The following is a 19,132-nucleotide window of genomic DNA, read 5'->3' on the forward strand; positions in this document are numbered from 1 at the left end:
GAGCGGCCCCTCGGGGGGCTCCGGGGGCGACCCCGACTGGTTACAGCAGGAGCTCAGCCAGGCGGCCTGAGCCGCCGCGCCCGCCTGAGAGCCGTTCATGCTCCAGCGCCGGCTGCCCAGATGTGGCAGGATCGCCAGATGTGCGGGAGCCCAGACTGGCGGGCGGGCCGGAGGCTGCGTCAGGGGGGAGGGAAACAAGGGGCGGACCCCAGGCGCCCTACGCCCCTACCCCTCGCGCAGAGCGCTCGGGCACTTCCTAGACAAAGAGCTCCGGCCGTTGTGGCTATGGCCCTTTCTCCACAGGCCCAGACTCTGGGCCCACCGTATTTCTTCTCATCCCCAAGGCCCGCAGGCACCCCCATGTGAGTCCAGTCAGCCAAAACCAGAAGCCGTGTCCCCAAGAGTCCCTCCCCTTCGCAAAGTGGGCCAAGAGGTACATCTGGGCAGAGCCCTGAGAAGATCCTCAGACCCAATCCCAGCTGCAGGCTGGGGTGCTGCCCCTCTGAGCAGGACACAAGACAAAGGTGATTGTCCCCATTCTTGAGTTTTTTGTCCCGAGACCAAAGTTCTATGGTGCTAGGTGGCCCAGGTGGCTGCTGAGCCAGGAGGCACATGGGCAGCTATAAGAGTGAGTCCCACCCTTCCTCGTCCATCATCCCCTTCAGAAGCCTCTTGGAGCTGGACAAGCAGGCCAATGCCTCCTGCACACTCCACAGCAGGGAGACATTCAGGTACAGCAGAGCAGAGCAGAGCAGAGCATGGGGATTCAAGGCCCACCTCCACTCCTTTTCTCAGGCCCCATAGGCCAAGGAGAGTCACATTTACAGACCAATGGGAGAGCACAGATTTGATCCACCAGGACTCCAGTCCTGACTCTGGATAAAATCAGTCCCCCACTTCAGAAAATCGCAATGCCATAAGGGAGGGGAATATTACTGTCCTGTCTACCAGAGTGGCCCATTGCCAGCTAGGTGTCCCACAGCCAAGCCAGGGTGGGAGAGTGAAGCAGAGTTCAGCTGCAGAAAAAGCAGAAAGACTGGAAAAGTGGACAGAGAAGCAAGACCCTCCTGCCAGGTCTGTAGCTGGACCTGTAGCAATTCTTGTACAATTCTGTTGCAAATTCTGTAGCAAGCCTTGAGTCCTCTTTTAAAAAATAAAGTCACTGCCAGCCAATACCTGTACCAGTCCCCTCAGAAGGGATTAGATTAGCTGATGGCCATCTGGTAGGAAAACAAGAAGAGTCCCCAGACTGCAGCAGGCCAAGTGGGGTGTCATATGCTATCAAGGACTTGCTAGAAATTGGCCTTCTTCAACTATAAACCCCCCTCCTGAGTCCTCCAACTCTCTGATGACCCAGAGATCAAGAGTAGAAACATCACATGGCCAAGGGTAACTTGGAATGGGAAAAGCGCATTCCAAGTGCAAACACTTCCTGGTCATCCTGACTACCTACACTGCTCCAGGACCATGGACAAGATACCCCACTCCCACCCCATTTCTCCTTTAGCATCCCTCCCTACACACACCTCATTTAGTCTGGTTAGAACTGGCCCAGAAGCAGCCAAAAAGCATTGTAAAGCATGGACCGTATCGATGAGAGCATAGCACACAATGGGGACTTGAGTATGCGGGTGTAGAAATGAATGTGAGTGATGGAGGCAATGACCAGCCCAAGCTGGAAGAAGTGTCACCAGATACCAGACTGTCTCAAGTTGGCCAATCGGTCTCCAGGCATGACCCACATCAAATGACCTTTCTGGTGCACATGGGGATGTGTGTGCTCTATGAAGACAGAGAAGGTACTCTCTGGGGCCACAGTGAAGCAAGACCAGACAACATGAAGGCCAGGGATGTCATAGCTTCCTTAGAAAAGGTGGAGATAACACGGGAACAGAAAACCAACATGTTCTCACATGTTACATGTTCTCACTTGTAAGTGGGAGCTACATGATGAGAACACATGGACACACAGAGGGGAACAACGCACACTGGGGGGAGGGTGGGAAGAGGGAGAGGATCAGAAAAATAACTAATGGGTACTAGGCTTAATACCTGGGTGATAAAATAATCTGCAAAACAAAAGTTTACAAAAAAAAAAGAGGAAAGTGAGTTTGGAAGTATTGAAATAGGGAGTCGATTGGTGGGGGCGGGGGGGAAGGGAGGAGGAGCTCAGTCACATCCAAAAGCAACAGACCCTCACCCTACCCATGGGATTGGCTATGGCCACATCTGGCTAACACCTGCTTTGTGTGAATAGCCAGTCAAGTGCAAAATCTGTCCATTTTAATACATCTTTAATCCCATCCATCCACCCCTCTCATCTTGGAGCAATGCCCTCAACACACACCTGTGTCCTCACAGGAGTGGCAGAAAGTATTAACACATCAGGGCAGAAACAAGAAAAGGGAGAGATGGCTCAGCCCAAACTCACATTCTCAACTTTATTCCCCATCCCAGTGGTGGCTCTTCTGTACAGTGGAGAAAGAAGGGGGACCACACCAGGGCTATGGAGAGACAGTACAGGCAGGACTGAACCGTCAGCAAAGATTAAAAGGATGACCAGAGGCTGGCAACCACAAAACCAAGAATCCAGCGGGGGCTGCCCCTTCCAAGTCTCACCAACGACCCCAAGCAGGCAGCAGAGCCAAAGGCCCAATAGTACAATCCCCAAAAGCCAAGGTCTGGGAGCCATCAAGGAGCTCCCAGGGATCTGGCGAGGCTCAGAGGGCAAGGGTGTCTTTGATGAGCCTGCGCATAGTGGTGGTGACTGAGGTGCCCAGGGCATCAGTGATCTGGAAGGAGATCTTGTAGAGGTAGGGCTGCACGTCCCGCAAGCCTGTGTCAAACACGTTATCCACCTCCGACTGTGTGGGCATCTTGGGCAAGTACTCATGCCGATTCATCACCTCCACGATGTTGATGATCTTCTCGCAGAGTTTCTCACCCACCTTCTCCCGGCAGATCTGCCGCTCCTGCTCCGTGGCCAGGGCTACCACATGTACCTTGACCGTCCACACTTCCCATGGAATGCACTCGTCTGAGAAAGGCCAGCGAGACTTCTTCTTCTGGTAGAACTCCAAGGACATCTGCCCCAGCCCATCACCACCAGAGTTGCGCAGCGCATCCTGGGGAAGAAGGGAACGAATGAGCATGCCAAGGCCTCTGAGTTCCCACCTGTGAGGGCCTGCTTCCCACACCCCAGGGAATTATGCTCTCTTAGCTCTAGTAATCATCCAGGGATGGCAAGGAAACAAGACCGGGAGAGGGTAAACAATTTGGGTGAAGTGACATAGCAAACTGCCAGCCTGAAATTGTGTAGTTCAAGCAAACCAACAAAATCTGTCTCCAAGCCCAATTCCTCCAGCTTGGTGAAGAACTGATATTACAGGAATAACTACCGGTCTGCAGGCACGTATTCTGTGCCAGGAACTTAACATACACAATTCCACTGGCTCCTCCCAACAACCCCATGAGCTTTCACCAAGGCACGATGAGGCTTAGAGAAGTAAGGTAACTTGCAAGAGTCACACGCCTATAGATGGCTGGACCAGGGTTTGAATCTGGATTGTCTGATTTCTAAATCCTTGCTTTTCACCTTTACATTGCATTAAGGGCCTTCTCCTTCCACACCACCCCTTTAGCCCATATCCTTCAAAATGTTCTAATCACCTCATCAACATCTCCCTCTTCCCCTGTAAACTATTTGTCTTCTCCACTGCCAATTAAACATAATTCTTTCGATATTTCTTAAAGAGACTGGGTCTTACTCTGTCACCCAGGCTGGAGGGCAGTGGAGCAATCATGGCTCACTGCAGCCTCGGAATCCTGGGCTCAAGCGATCCTCCCATGTTAGCCTCCTGAGTAGCTGATACTACAGGCACACTTGGCTAATTTTTAATTTTTTTTATTTTGTTAGAGATGGGGTTCAAGCAATCCTCCTGCCTCAGCCTCCCAAAGCGCTGGGATTACAGTTGCAAGCCACTGCGCCCTGTTCACAGTCTCTTTTATGAGCGCAGGAAGAGGGAACTGTAGAGCCCAGTGATCCTTGCTCAATGAGGGAAACCAAGCAACAGAATGGGGAAGGGAAGTTGAAGGACAGACCAGACCTGGTGCTTCTCCCTCTTCTTCCCTGAGAAGCAAACAGGACCATCCAGTCCAGTGATTCTGCCCTTGCCACCCCATGGGTGTGCGTGGCCCCATACTCCTCTTCATAGGGCAGCCAGGACCCTGAAGCTCCTTTCTATCTGAGTTAATGCCAACCCAGAGGGTAAGGATGCCTGAAATCCTGAACCACACTCATCAGGGAAGAGGCTCTCCTTCATTGACAAACCAAGGTCAAGTAACCTTGAATGGCTATCTGTAATGTTTAATGTGTGCCAGGTTCTGTTCCAAACACTGGGCATATTTGACTTATTCAGTCCTTGCAGTGCACACACCCTTTGAGGCAGGTAGGATTACTATTCCAATTTTGAGTGGAACCACTAGCCCAAGGTCACACACTTGCTGGGTGCTAGAGTGCGGCTCCAAAGCCTGTGCTCTTCACCACTCTGCTCCACCTGCCTCTTACGGACACCTGGAGGACGGAGAGCTGAGAGATGCTGCTGCTCTTGAGGGTGACTGGGAAACCCCTGATGAACTTGCCCTTTTTGGGTTTGGGGGGACAATGAGGGACAGCTTTCACCTAACACTGGGCAATCCCCTGCAATGAGCACACAGTACTCAACACGGTGAAGGGCTCTGCAAGTATTTATGGAATGAAAGTCAGACTCACAGCTCCCCGGTGTTCTAACCCCAGAGCAAATGCCTTTAGGCTCATGCCAGTAGTTCAAGACCAGCCTGGAGTTCAAGATCAGCCTGGGAAACACAGTGACACCCCATCTTTACAAAAAAAATTCTTTTTTTTGGAGACAGGGTCTTGCTCTGTCACCCATGCTGGAGTACAGTAGCGTGATCATGGCTCACTGCAGTCTCAAACTCCTAAGCTCAAGCAATCCTCCCACCTCAGCTGCTCAAGCACCTGGGACTACAGGCATGTGCCACCACGTCCCACTAATTTTTGTATTTTTTGTAAAGACGGAGTTTCGCCATGTTTCCGGGACTGGTCTTGAGCTCCTGGGCTCAAGCAATCTGGTCACCTTAGCCTCGCAAAGTGCTGAGACCGCAGGCGTAGCCACCAGGCCTGGCAAAAAAAATCATCGAAAATTAGCCAGGCATGGTGGTAGTGGTGTACACCTGTGGTCCCAGCTGCTTGGAAGGCTGCAGTGGGAGGACTGCTCGAGCCCAGGAGTTCAAGACTGGGGTGACACAGTGAGATTGTGTCTCAAAAAAAAAAAGGAAAAAAGAAAAATTATCATCGCTACTTTAAAATTTAAAAGTACCCACTCAATGAAATGGTCAAACACTGTGACTCTGAACAAAGACCAGAGGAGAAACCACACTACCACTTCCACCTCCTGAGGTGACCAACAGCAGCAGCCGGCCATGTCCCTTCCACATCTTTCTTCCACCCAGGCACACAATGCCACACCGCCAAAACGGACCTGTGGATGGCAGCCACCTGAGCCAAGCAAGCCACCCTGTGGGGGAGTTTCATGTGGGAAAGGAAAAGTGGAAACAGAAGCAGAGAGAGCTGTAGCCAGAGAGAAGGTCAAGACCACAGAAGCAAGGATGGCCCCAGGGGGCCTGGCCGCCAACACTGCTCAGCTTCCTGTTCTTCCTTCTTCCCCCAAGCACATTTATGAGTGTCTCCCTCCCTCACCACCATGCGCGCGCGCACACACACCCTCCCCTGAAGAGGAGCTCTCAACATGCCTATTTCTCACAACCTGAAAGAACCCGATTCACACACTCAGGAAGAAGAGGCTGGTTCAACAGCAAGCTGGGGTGGAGGGCACCCGAGGCCCCGCCATCCGCTGTGCCACACCCTTACCTTGAACTCCCCGACAACCTTGCGCAGGGCACGATCCAGTTCCTCAGAAGAGACGCGCACGTAAGTGAAGTCGATGAAGTCACAGTCAACATCCTGGGTGCCCACGGTGCCAATGGAGTAGGTGCCCTCCTTCTTGTAGTGGAACTTGCCCGTGCTGCGGTGCAGGAGCACCGTGTGCAGCACAGCCAGCATGGCCTCCTCCACCTGCCGCCCCTCCACCGACACCTCCAGCACCTCCGAGCGACAGTTCATCCTGCACCCAGTAACCCACACCAAGGTGGGGAACAAGGATAAAGACCGGGGATCTTCACCCTACCCAAGGGCCACCCTGCAAGAGGAGCCCAGGTCAGAATGCCGACAAGAATAGTCCACATGTTATCTGTTCACTTCCTTTTAGGCTCAGCTCGGCCTTGGCCTCCACTGGCCCTTCTCTGCATTTTGGCAGGACAGACTATCAGAGAATCATCAACTCTCAGGATCAGAAAGCGCAAGAGCTTCAAAGTTATCAGTCCAAATGACAGGCCGGGATTCCATTTTACAACCTTCAGTGCAGTTTACAGCAGATGCTCACTATGCAACCTTTGTCAAGTACTAGACATCAAAGGCAAGCACGGCCCCTGCCCTCAGGCTGACAGAATGAAGGAAAAGCAGGCAACTAAACATTATCACCATGGAGAGAGTACAGGGTGGGAGTAAGAAGTACAGAAAGACGAGTCTGATTTCCTCGGACCTTGAATGAACGGGTTAAGGCATTTGAACTCTGTCCTAAGAGCAGCGCACTGTGCCAAGATCAAATCTGTGCATCAGAAAAGTACCTCTGGGCCAGGTGTGGTGGCTCACATTAATCCCAGTAATTTGGGAGGCCGAGGCAAATCACTTGAGCCAAAAGTTCAAGACCAGCCTGGGCAACATGATAAAACCCCATCTCTACGAAAAATACAAAAACTTAGCTGGGCCTGGTGGCAGACGCCTGTAGTCCCAGCTACTTGAGGGGCTGAGGCAGGAGGATAACTTAAACATGGGAGGCTGAGGCTGCAGTGAGCTGAGATCATGCCACTGTGCTCCAGCCTGAGTGACAAAGTGAGACCCTGTCTCAAAAATAAATAAATAAATAAATACATAACAAAGTAATAAAATAAATTCAAAAAAAGAAAAGTACCTCTGGCTAAAGGGCAAAGAATGGCTCTAAACTGTATTGGGGTCACAAACTACTCATAGAAGTCAATGAAGCCATGAAGGCTGGGCTTTAAAAACATGACACACACACACATACCAAATCTCACCTACTTCTAAGGACACCCACATCCACAGACTCCAGGGTAAAAACTTGTGGATTTAAGGCACAAAGGCGGGCCGGCTCAAGCCTGTAATCCCAGCACTTTGGGAGGCCGAGACAGGCGGATCACGAGGTCAGGAGATCGAGACCATCCTGGCTAACACGGTGAAACCCCGTCTCTACTAAAAATACAAAAAAAAATTAGCCGGGCGCAGTGGCTGGCGCCTGTAGTCCCAGCTACACGGGAGGCTGAGGCAGGAGAATGGCGTGAACCCGGGAGGCAGAGCTTGCAGTGAGCTGAAATTCGGCCACTGCACTCCAGCCTGGGCAACAGAGCGAGACTCTGTCTCAAAAAAAAAAAAAAAGGCACAAAGGCTGGGCAGGGAAGTCAGTTAAAGACCACTACAGTAGACATAGTTACAGAAGCAGCATAATCAGGTGTGGGGGTTTTTCATGCCCTACAGTCCTGGGTTTGAATCTCACCTCATCTACATCTTGCTCTGTGACTTTAAGCAAATCACGCAACCTCTCTGAACTTCTTATCTGTAAATGGGGATAGTAGTGAGAATTAAGGTAACACATGTAAAATACAGTAGAATAGTGGTTAAAACGATGACTTGAAAGTCATACAACCTGGACTGGAACTCCAGGTCTGCCACTTGCTCCATGCTCATGATCTTGGGCAAGTTACTTAACACCTATCTGCCATATATACCAAAGAGATAATAATGGCTACCTTGAAAGGATTGAGGGCTGAATGAGTTAGCATGTATAAAACACTAAAAGCAGTATCTGACAAGTAGTAAACATCCACTAAGTATTCATTAGTACATTGTTATTGCCAAGAGATGATGCAAGGCTATACAGCAGTAGTGGTAGAGTGAGTGGGAAGGAGAGACAAGAGACTTGAGAACCAGAACATAGTAAATAACTAAATACATGCCCAGAGGGAGAGGGAACTTCAAGTTCCTTATAACTCAGAGTATTCAACTTGCAAACTTCCCCTGACAGGGAATTCACTAGCTCTCACAACAACCACTCAATGTTCAGGAAGTTCCATTCAGTTATTCTGATTTATTTATTTATTTTATTCATGAGATGGGGTCTCACTCCATCACCCAGGCTGGAATACAGTGGCACAATCTCTGCTCATTGCAACTTCTGCCTCCCAGGCTCCCATCCCAGCCTCTCCAGCAGCTGGGAACACAGGTGCACACCACCACACCTGGCTAATTTTTTCTATTTTTGGTAGAGAAAGGGTTTCGCCATGTTACCCAGGCTGGTCTCGAACTCCTGAGCTCAAGACATCCACCTGCCTCGGCCTCCCAAAGTGCTGGGATTACCGCACCCAGTCCAGTTATTCTTCCTACTGAAGAATCTGTCACTTAGTGCTTCAAACTACTTTTAGTTTTAGTTTTGGTACCCAAAGCCACATAAAGTCTCACCTCTTTTCCACAAGTGAGTTTTTATTTAGGGGTAGCTGTTCCACCACCCCCTCACCCTTTCTACAGGCTGAAGGTCCCCAGTCCTCAAAAACATGCCTGTTCCACATCACATCTTATCTGCATGGAATCCTGGCAGCTCTCTTCTAAGTGTATTTCACTCATCCGGTCGACAGACGGTGAAAATAAAAAATATATTTCAGTTTGTGTCTGTCCTCTTTTAAACTGTTGCTCAGCACAGGATACAGGGCAACAGTCTGTGGACTGCACAGAGATCAGGCCAGCTCTGCCTCTCACCTGGCGATCAGCTCGTGTCTACCTGTACTATCACGCACCATCACGTTTTGTTTTTGTTTCCACCACTGTCTATATTCTACCACAGAATATAGGCAGACAATTCCTATAATCTGCTTATAGGGCAGAGACTATATTCCATTCATCACTATAATGGTAAATCCTAGTACTTTGTACAAAACAACTGCTCAATTCATCCCAACCCAGGAATTTCAGGTCCTTCCAGGGGTTGCTAGATTAGTTTCTCCTACATGCTTGGATCAAGAATGAAAAGGGCTCTCTTGCTCGTTTTGCCCTCCAGTTCCACTCCATCCAGCAGTTTTCTTCCCATCTGGAGACTCCTGGCTCTGGTCTGGCTCTCTTTCTTCCACGACTTCTCCCTCTTGTGTCCCCCTCAATCGTTCATACAAGCTATACATCTCACTTGTGCCCCAAGCCTGGGCTCCTCCCTCACTCTACGTGCTATTTTAGGATCCACTCCTCCAAGAAGTCAGTGCTGACCAACCCCATTCTCCTTCCCACAGCAGCCACCTTTGGTCTGTGAAAACCTTGTTGTCCCCTGCACCACACAGTGAGCAGTGAGCAGCAGGGCCCACCAGAGTAGGGTCTGGAAAGTCTCGTCCCTCTGGTCCGCCCGAGTTGCAGAGGTTAACAGCTGCCTTCTCAAGCTTGGTTGGAGCACAGGGTGCGCCAATTCCCACCTTGAGTGTAGAGTTTAGAGCACGGATTCCTCAAGCTCGGCTCATGCCCTTCCTCCTCCTCCTCCTCCTCACGCCCAGGTGCGACCTCCGCAGGTACGCGTCAACCTCTGCGCGGCGCTGAACCACAAGAGGCCGGCTAAAAGCAAAACCAGAAAGCTTACTTGGCTTCATTATCAAGAGACTCGGGACGGACGCAGGAAGGAATTCCCGCCCGGGTCCCGTACCCCCCGCCGCCACTACGAGCGAACCTCCACAGTCCACGTAATCAGGGAAGAGCTGACTCCTCGGGTGTCTCGGCGGCGGCGCCCCGCGCCCAGGCTGGCTGGACTCGGAAGCTGGAGGAGCGCCCCTGTTCCGCCGCCCCAGGGGATGCCCACGCCAGCACAGGAGAGGGGGGAGACGGTTAAAACAGCTCCCACCTCCCCCAACCCCCGTCCGCAACCAGCCTCTGAGATGCCACCACTCTCCCGGAAGGCTCCAGACCACCTGGGTCGGAGGCCAAGCCCGGACCGGAAGCCGCACCGCCCCCCGCGCGCCGGGAGGCTCACCGGATCCCGTGGCCCCGGAGGGGGCACGTACCCGGCTGGCCGGGTCCTCGCATGCATATAGCCGCCCACATCATCCGCGTAGTCACAGGAGCACACACAGATAGTTATGTGTTGCTCTCTGTCTGGGGGCTGCTCTTTTCGTGGTTATGTCTTGGATTTTAAGATTTGATGGTGATGATGATCCCCCTTATGTGGACGAGTCCATTCAACCCACCACCGAGAACGCTGTGGTGTTTCAGCCGGGACACCTCACTTCCGCCATAGAGACTGAGGAGAAGGAGGAGCCCGATGGGCTCTCGGCCGCCTCCCTAGGCCGAGCGGAGTCATTGGCTGCGAGCCCGGCCCGGGGACGCAGACAGGGTGCCCAACTCAGTTCGGACTGAGAGGCCTGGAAGGAGCACCGATCCCCACAAGATGAGGGGCGTATCCCGTAGGGAGAGGTCCTGGAGATGAGCCCACACCGCTGTGCTGCAGGACGCCCAGTGGATGGCAAAACTTGAGTTTGTTCAATGTGCGTAACAGACAGGATCCCTGGCCCTCCACCCACACAGATGCTGGAGAAAGGGGCTTCATCTCTCAGTGTTGCCTTTATGCAGCAGCACTACTTGGTACTCCACGGTGACCAATCTGGTGACAGTCCTTCGGAGGCTAGTAATTCGGCCATTGCTTCTCTGCGTGACCCTTAACATCACTCATCCTTTCTGATGCTCTCTATAAACAGGGGGCTGTTGTGAGGATCACAGGAGATAAGTCATATGAAAGATTTTTGTGACCTGTAAAGTGTAATATGAATGCAAATGTATTTTTAGTGCTGTGTAACTTCCTGGAGCGCATTTGGTTATCTATGTAGATTGTAAGCCCAGAGCAGACAGGGGTTCGAGAGCTCCGTTAATGCACCCACCTCCAATAGCAGGCACTCTTAAGATGTTACTTGGTGTTTACCATGCTTGTTTTCTGGCCACTGGGGTGCCTCACGCCTGTGATCCCAACACTTTGGGAGGCTGAGGACGGAGCATCACCTGAGGCCGGGAGTTCAAGACCAGCCCTGTCAACATAGTGAGACTCCCATCTTTAAAATAAAAATTTAAAAATTAGCTGGGCGTGTTGGCGTACCCCTGTAGTCCCAGCTACTTCAGAGGCTGAGGTGGAGGATCACATGAGCCCAGGAGGTTGAAGCTGCAGTGAGCTATAATCATGCTGCTGCACTGCAGGCTGAATGACAAAACAAGATCCTGTCTCAAAAAAAAAAAAAAAAAAGTTGGGCGTGGTGGCTCATGCCTGTAATCCCAGTACTTTGGGAGGCCGAGGCTGACGGATCACTTGAGGTCAGGAGTTTGAGACCAGCCTGGCCAACATGGTGAAATCTCATCTCTACCAAAAATACAAAAAAAATTAGCCAGGTGTGGTGTCAGGCACCTGTTATCCCAGCTACTTGGGAGGCTGAGGCAGAAGAATTGCTTGAACCTGGGAGATGGAGGTTGCAATGAGCTGAGACTGCACCATGGCATTCCAGCCTGGGCAACTGAGCGAGACCCTGTCTCAAAAAAAAAAAAAAAAAAGCTCATTTTTCAAACACATGCTTTTATCTTCCAAAATGATAAAAAGATAACATTTATTAGGTGGAATGGAAAGGTCATGATTTTAAATACCATATATATGTACATATAAATTTAAACCTGATACTAATCAATCCTGCAATATAGATGAGAAATTGGGCCAGGCATGGTGGCTCATGCTTGTAATCCCAGCAATTTGGGGGGCCGAGGTGGGTGGATCATTTGGGGTCATGAGTTCAAGACCAGCCTAACCAACAGAGTGACACCCTGTCTCTACTAAAAAAAAAAAAAAAAAAAATAGCCAGGCTTGGTGGCACATACCTGTAATGCCCACTACTCTGAAGGCTGAGGCAGGAAAATCGCTTGAACCGAGGAGGCAGAGGTTGCAGTGAACAGAGATCACACCACTGCACTCCAGCCTGGCGGAAGAGCGAGACTCCGTCTCAAAAAAAAACAGAAAAAAAGAAAAAGAAAGTGATTGGAGAGAGGTTAAGTAAGTGGCCCAAGGTCACTCAGTAAATAACAAAGCCTTGAATTCAAATCCAAAACTCTACCACTACAGGAGCTCTCTTTCTGGCTGGCTTCCTTAGCCAACTCTCCCCTATGTACCACCACTCTCCAATACACCCCCACCCACCAGTGGTGTCCTGATAAATGCTTCACACCTGCTCTCTGGTAGGGGAAATGCCTTGATTTGTAGCATTTGCCCATTTTCTACCATAGGTGATTTCAAGCTACAAGACATCAATGAATGCGGAGTCCAGAATGGATGGATGATTGCATGTTGATCGTCAAGGTTAGAATCAGCCCTTGGGGGCCAGTGCCAGCTGGCTCCAGCACACCACTGTCACCACCTCAGCCTTAGGCTTCCTCCTCCCATTCAGTTCTTCCAAACCTGACTGCACAAGCTCCTCCTCTGGCTAGTCTTTCCTCCATCATCTGTTCCCTATCTTCTTTCCTTCCTCCCCACAGTTCTGCCCTTTTTCAGCCCTTGCCTCGTATCCCAGGTGTAGGTGCCCCTCCTGGGAGAAAGAGAAAGCTGTCTGCCCTGCAGACCAGCAATATTTTCGGGAAGCTGCACAAAACCAGAAAGCAATCAGGAGGAAATATTGAGAGGGAAGGGTCTGTAAGGAGCTGAAAGAGAGGGACCAAGGGAGGTTGGAAACAGTCCTGGAGTGGAGGAGGTGCCAGAGCCCATCCCCAGAGACTGCCATTGAATAAGGGGAGTGACTGATCTCTCTGGCCATCCACACACTCCATCTCACAGCCCTTTGTGGCCACTAGCCTGACATCATCATCATCATCACTACCACCAATTATTGAGCCTTTACTCACAGACTCACATGCCAGCACTCACAGACCCTATTGTGCTGATTTTGCCAACTACCATTCAAGATAGATACAGTTCACCTCCCCAACACCCCACTTTCTGATTTACTGATGTTATAACTGAAGCCCAGTCATACATAGTGATGATAGTGGTTTGCTGTGATGCTTAATTTTATGTGTCAGCTTGACTGGGACCAGGGTACCTAGACAGTTGGTTAAGTATGATTCTGGGTGTGTCTGTGGGGTGTTCTGATGAGCCTAACATTGGAACTGGCAGACTGAGTGAAGCCAATTTCCCTTCCCGGTGTGGAGGGGCTTCATCCAATCAGTTGAAGGCCTAGTAGAACCAAAAGGTTGACCCTTCAGTGAGTAAGGGGAATTCCTGCCTGACTGTCTTAGAACTGGGACATCAGTCTTTTCCTGCTTTCGGTCTCCAACTGCCTTCAGAGAGCTGCTTCTCCTGCGTCTCAAGACTGAAATGACACCATCAGCTTTCCTGACTTCAGATCTTAGGACTTGTCAGCTAGTTCCTTATAATAAATCCCTCTCGGCTGGTGCGGTGGCTCACGCCTGTAATCCCGACAGTTTGGGAGGCCAAGGTAGGCGGATCACCTGAGGTTGGGAGTTCGAGACCAGCCTGACCAACATGGAGAAACCCTATCTCTACTAAAAATACAAAATTAGCCAGGTGTGGTGGCACATGTCTGTAATCCTGGCAGCTCAGGAGGCTGAGGCAGGAGAATCACTTGAACCCGGGAGGCAGAGGTTGCGGTGAGCCAAGATCTCACCATTGCACTTCAGCCTGGGCAACAAGAGCGAAACTCCATCTCAATCAATCAATCAATCAATCAATCCCTCTCTTTCTCCCGCCACATATATATATAGGAGAAACTCTCACTATATATAGTATGTGTTTGTGTCTGTGTCTTACTGCTTGTGTTTCTCTGGAGAATCCTGACTAGTACATGCCCAAGGCCATGCAGCTGCTCTTTCCTCCTTCCACCAGTCTTTTCACTCACTTATGTGCCTACTGCGGCACTCACCCTTTCCATGGAGCCTTGCCTGCTGGACTGGGGAACATAAGGGAGGCTGAGTCTTCTCACCTCTTTATCTCACATGCTGACCCACACTTGCCTCTTCTTACCTCCCTGAATTCTTACAGGGAAATTCTCATTGCAACCCTGGGTCTCAGCCCCTCTGAGTAGTCCCATCATGGAGGGGAGGGAGTGGTTAAAAAACTGGGACTGTGTGGGATGAATTCTCTCATTCTATGCCCCTACCTCTGATGATCAAGACATAATCGTCTGTTCATTCATTCATGCCACACATGTGGAACTGTCCACATGCCAGGCCCTTGTAATACCTTGTGATGCCAAGGGAGACAAGTCACAGTTCTAGCCCTCCGGGAGCTCAGAGTCTTCAGATGAGGTGGACCAGGAGATACCTGTGGGTAAGAAAACCCAACAAGTGGTATGAAAGAAATGGCAGCAGGTTTTGTGGGGACCCAAGAGGGCCAGGATGGAGAGATGCTGGTTGCCTGGAATAGAAAGTGACACATTCAGGCCGGGTGCGGTGACTCACACCTGTAATCCCAGCACTTTGGGAGGCTGAGGCGTTGGATCACCTGAGGTCAGGAGTTCGAGACCAGCCTGGCCAACATGGTGAAACCCCATCTCTACTAAAAATACAAAAAGTAGGTGGGTCTGCTGGCACATGCCTGTAATCCCAGCTACTCAGGAGGCTGAGGCAGGAGAATGACTTGAAACTGGGAGGTGGAGGTTGTAGTCAGCCAAGATCATACCACTGCAGTCCAATCTGGGCAACAGAGAAAGACTCTGTCTCGTAAAACAAAAAACAAACAAACAAAAAACAGAAAGCGACGTATTCAGAGTGAAGAGGAATCCCAAGCCCTGCTCTCATCAACTTGAGAAGTGACCAGGCACCAGGAGAAAACCAGGGCAGCTTGAGAGAGCAGCAGGCAGCAACCTGAAGAGATGGCAGGGAAGGGGGCTGATCCAGGAAGAAGTGGGAATTATTCTAGGAAAGCTCCCTGGAGAAGAGGGAAGAAAAAAGCCAGGGGGCGCGGGGACAGAGAGTGGAAATTGAGGGTTCTGGGGTGAGAGAGGCAAGGATAGAGAGAGCAGACTTTTCAGCCAGAGCCCAGAGCCACAGCCGCCAAGCAGACAGGCAACTGGCTGAGACTCTCCGAGCCATGCCTGCAGCAAAGGCCTGTGGGGAGACCTTGAAGGCCAACCCAAGACCTTGGGAGTAGGCAGCTGGCTTCGCCTGGTGAGTGTGGCCTCAGATGGCCCCAACTCATCCTGGTGTGTGCCCAGGGGAGAGCTGAGCCCCAAAGCTGCCCCTGCAAGCCACCCCAGCTGCTCCAGCGCTGACCCCAGTGGCGTCACAGGGAGTGACTCAAGCCCCAGCAACAACAATGAGTGGGACTGACGTAGGCCAGGGTTCCTGCTGGGGGCCAGGCTGGCTGGAAAGCCAGCACCCTGCCTGCTGACCCTCTAGCCTGGACAGACTGCGGGGGTGAGGAGGACCAGCTGTCCTTCTCTGACATCTGCCCTCTGGATCGCGGGCAGGGGCTCTTCTACCTCCCACCCTTTCTGGGATGTCACTTCCAGCCCCCACCCTCCCTGACAGGGAAAATGTCTGGGCGGATGAAAGAGTGGCAGAGAGCGTGAGAAAGGGGCGCCTCCCAGCCCCAACCTGCCAACCTCACCAGGCAGCCTGGAGACCAGGACCAGGCCGGGCACAGCGTGTGCGCTGTCTGTTCTCCTGAGGACCCAGGGATCTGTCCATGTTGGGGAAGGGTTGTGTGGTGTTTTTTTGTTTTTGTTTTTGTTTTTTTTTTCCTTCCAGAAAGGCCTGTGTTTGTCTGGCCAAGTTGGAGTAGGAGCCGGGCTTTATTTCTGTGCCTCCGTCCCTCGGGGGTGCAGGACTATCTCTCCTTGCTGCAAGGTCTGTTCCTTTGGCAGGCCGTTCTGAGCATCTGTCATTCTTTAAGGAAGAGGATTCTGGGCGACTGTGCTTGCGAAAGGTTAGGGGGCTGTTTATCCGCCCCTGATAAGGCAGTCCCTGTATCTGCCTCTAGGGAGCTGTTTTTCTGTCCCTGCTTTCTTGTGGGGCAGGGGGCATCTCTGTATCGGTCCTCATGGTATCCCAGCTACCTGGGGCCCTGGCGTGGAGTCCAGACTTCCTGCTTGGCTATGCCAAGGCTGGGCTCCCTGGTTGGAGGCCTCTTTCCTCTGATGTTCTCCAGGCTAGGAGTGCAGTGACAGTCAGCACCCTGCCCGCCTGGCTTGCGGCTGGGCACTGCTCCCTGCTAACGCAGCATGTACCGGGACAGGCCCCGCCCCGCACTCCCCTCCCTGTCCCAGCTGCCACCCCCGGCCCCTGTGGCCACGCCAGGCCTGATTTATGGTCCTGAGTTGGGACTGGACAGTGCCAGCGCCTGGGTCAGACCTTGAGGAGACCTCAAGTGGCACCCTTGGCCTGGCAGGGTCAGGGCCCAGGAGGAGATGAGGGGGAGCCAGGGTGCTGGGGAGGATGAACACAGCACGGGCCCAGGAGTGGCAGGCAGGAGGCGGAAACCAAGGCCAGGGCCTCCAGGGGCCCATAGGTTTCCCACCGGCTCCGAGTCCAGCTGGGGACCTGGAAATGTGCCTCCTGCCTTCAGAATGTCCCTGGCTTGTGTGGAAAAGGAGACATTGGGGGAGTGGAAAAGGCTTTTCCTCTGCTTTGCACTGACTCCTTCGTGTACCCACCATCGGAGGCTGGAGGTTTCAAAGTCCCACTGGCCAGCCTAGGCCAAACCAGAGAGTCTCCAGCCTAGGGCCCAGGAAGAGGCCTGAGAGCCTGAAGCTGGAGCAGGGATGCAGGCAGAGGTTTGGGGCAGAGACTGCAGCCCAGAGCTGAGCACTGGCTGCCCCAGGTAAGACGGAGCAGCTGCCCCCTGAACTATAAGACTGCAAGGCCAGGCCCCTGCAGGGATGGATGCCAGATAGACAAAGGCCCCCCCACTTTAACCTCATCTTCCAAGGAGGCCCAATGGCCCTGGGGCTCTGCTGCAGTCAGGGACTTGTGAGAGAGGAGCTGGGGCTCGTCCAGATATCTAAGCTGAAGCTCTCTTAGGATCCCAGGTCCAGCTCACACAAGGCTGCCCAGCACTGCCTCACCAGGGCATGACTCTGATGTGCCTGGCACAACTGCCTCATGGCTGCAAAAGGATGTCACTGCTGACTGTCCAGGGACCACACAGCGGCCACCTGCCTCTGATGAGTCTCTCTCAGGCTGCCCTCTGCAGCAGCAGAGCTGCCGCCACACAACTGAACATGCCGGGTGCTCAGAGCGGGCCATGTGGACAGGACACCCCATTACAGCACAGTCACCCATGACCTTCAGGAGCTTCTCACCTCCTGGAGGCTGATCCTTGCCACACCCCTCCATAACCAAGACCAGGTGGCTGGAACCCAGGTGTGGGGCAGCTTCCTCCACACCGGCCTCAGGAAAGGGCTACAGGCAGAGGCCCCCCGGAGTGCAGAGCTCCCCCTCAGTCCCTAGACCTCAAAGCCACCCCTCCGCAGTCACAATGGCACCTCAGGGCTGGGGAGGGGGCCAGGGACCTCTGGGCACTGGGCCCAGCGTGGGTGGGGTGGGGGAGACAGAGGGGCAGGCTTCCTGGGTCTCCGCGTGAGGACAAACAGCAGACTTTGAGGCCTCGGAAAATCCCGCCTGGGATTCCAGGCCCTGCCGGCGTCACTGCCTTTTGACTATTGTCCCTGTCGGAAATGGGCCCAGCCCCCGGCCAGCCTGGACAGAGCAGCCATTGTGAGGCCCCATCAGGCTCAATGCCCCCTTGTTTGCCCTCCCATCCCATAGCAAGAGTTGGAGGCCAGTTCTTCCAGTTGCTGAGTGGAAAGGGCCTGCCTCTGGGCTCCAGCCCTTGGGCGGGGCAGGGTGGGGCAGGGTGGGGCTGGAGGAACCAGCCCCCAACCCTGTACCCTAATTGCCAGGGTCCTGAAAAGGAACGACCGTCAATGGAGCTTCTTATTTTCGAGGCCCTGGGCAGGGAGACCTAGTGGTTAAGCAGCCAGACGCACCCAGCTCGGCTACTCACAAGCCAGGTGACCTTGGGAAAGTCATATCCTTCCTCTGAAATGAATTCTCCTCTTTTGTAAAAACAATAGCTAATATTTATTTGGTGCTTGCTGTGTGCCAGGCACTGTAAAAAACACTTTGTATGTATTCACTTCTGTAATCCTTATAGCAACTTTGAAAAATAGATTCAATTCGTTTTCTTATTTCTAGGTGAAAACACTGAGGCACAGAAAGGTGAACAAACTTGCCCCAAATCACACAGCTAGTAAGAGCTGGAGCCAAGATGTAAACCCAGGCCTTGGGCTCCAGGGTCCTTGCTTTCGCCACTCTCCCGTGGTGCCCCTATGAAGTGGGACTAGCCAGGCTGTCCTCATGGGATGGCAGCTAGGGCTGGAAATCACAAGCATCTGATGAAAAGAATCTGCCAGCGTGGACCCTAATACCCGCTAACCTCATCCATAGATATGGAGATGCTCCCTTGGCCCCACTCCACCCCCAGCCCTGGCTCCTCCCTGAGCATCTGAGCAGCCCTCTTGCCTTCCCCAGCAGCCTGTCCTGTCCCCACATCTGTCTGTGCTAAAGGCAGGGAGCTGGAGTCAAGTGACACAGAGGAGGACTCGGTCCAGCCGGCCAGCGGGAGATTTCCCAGCAAGCTCTGCTCCTAACCAGCCTCACCTCCCCACTGAACAGATGGGAAACTGAGGCTCGGTGAGGAGGAGGGCCTTCTCAGAGAGCAGCATGGAGTTGGAGGCAGGCTGCAAACAGAAACCTACCTACTGATAGCCTCGTGTCATCAGGTGCGGGCACAGCTGACAAAGCCTCACTCAGGGGTCTGGGGCTGGGTGGGGCGATGCCAGGGATACATGTTTGGAAGTCCAGAGCACTGCTGAGAGCAAGTCCCAGGGTCGGGGCCATGGTCTCCATACCCCAGCCTCATGTGGACTCTTC

At 52.6% G+C, this 19,132-nt stretch overlaps 1 protein-coding gene across 4 annotated transcripts; it reads right to left on the bottom strand.

Annotated features, from left to right (window-relative positions):
• Nucleotides 1-2,416: 2,416 nt before the first annotated feature.
• Nucleotides 2,417-10,164, bottom strand: ATG101 (autophagy related 101). 4 transcript variants are annotated; one of them, XM_011930612.1, is made up of 4 exons: nt 9,891-10,164; nt 9,643-9,778; nt 5,930-6,257; nt 2,417-3,125 (listed from the first exon to the last, which is right to left on the bottom strand). In XM_011930612.1, the coding sequence occupies exons 3-4, from the start codon at nt 6,179-6,181 to the stop codon at nt 2,721-2,723; spliced, it is 657 nt and encodes a 218-aa protein (XP_011786002.1). In that variant the 5' UTR covers nt 6,182-6,257; nt 9,643-9,778; nt 9,891-10,164; the 3' UTR covers nt 2,417-2,720. The 4 variants fall into 4 exon arrangements, with proteins under 4 accessions (XP_011786002.1, XP_011786003.1, XP_011786004.1 ...); XM_011930613.1 differs by having other exon boundaries at nt 10,062-10,159; XM_011930614.1 differs by having other exon boundaries at nt 10,085-10,113.
• Between the last annotated feature and the right edge of the window lie 8,968 nt (nt 10,165-19,132).

This window comes from Colobus angolensis, unplaced genomic scaffold (assembly GCF_000951035.1).
Source record: "Colobus angolensis palliatus isolate OR3802 unplaced genomic scaffold, Cang.pa_1.0 Scaffold87, whole genome shotgun sequence".
Lineage (NCBI taxonomy): Eukaryota > Metazoa > Chordata > Mammalia > Primates > Cercopithecidae > Colobus > Colobus angolensis.

Excerpts from the sequence above, each read along its gene's own strand:
- ATG101 (XM_011930612.1), bottom strand. The coding sequence starts at position 6,181 with ATGAACTGTCGCTCGGAGGTGCTGGAGGTGTCGGTGGAGGGGCGGCAG. Across the intron at positions 3,126-5,929 it reads AGGTTGTCGGGGAGTTCAAG|GATGCGCTGCGCAACTCTGG; the intron begins GTAAGGGTGTGG and ends CTTCTTCCCCAG.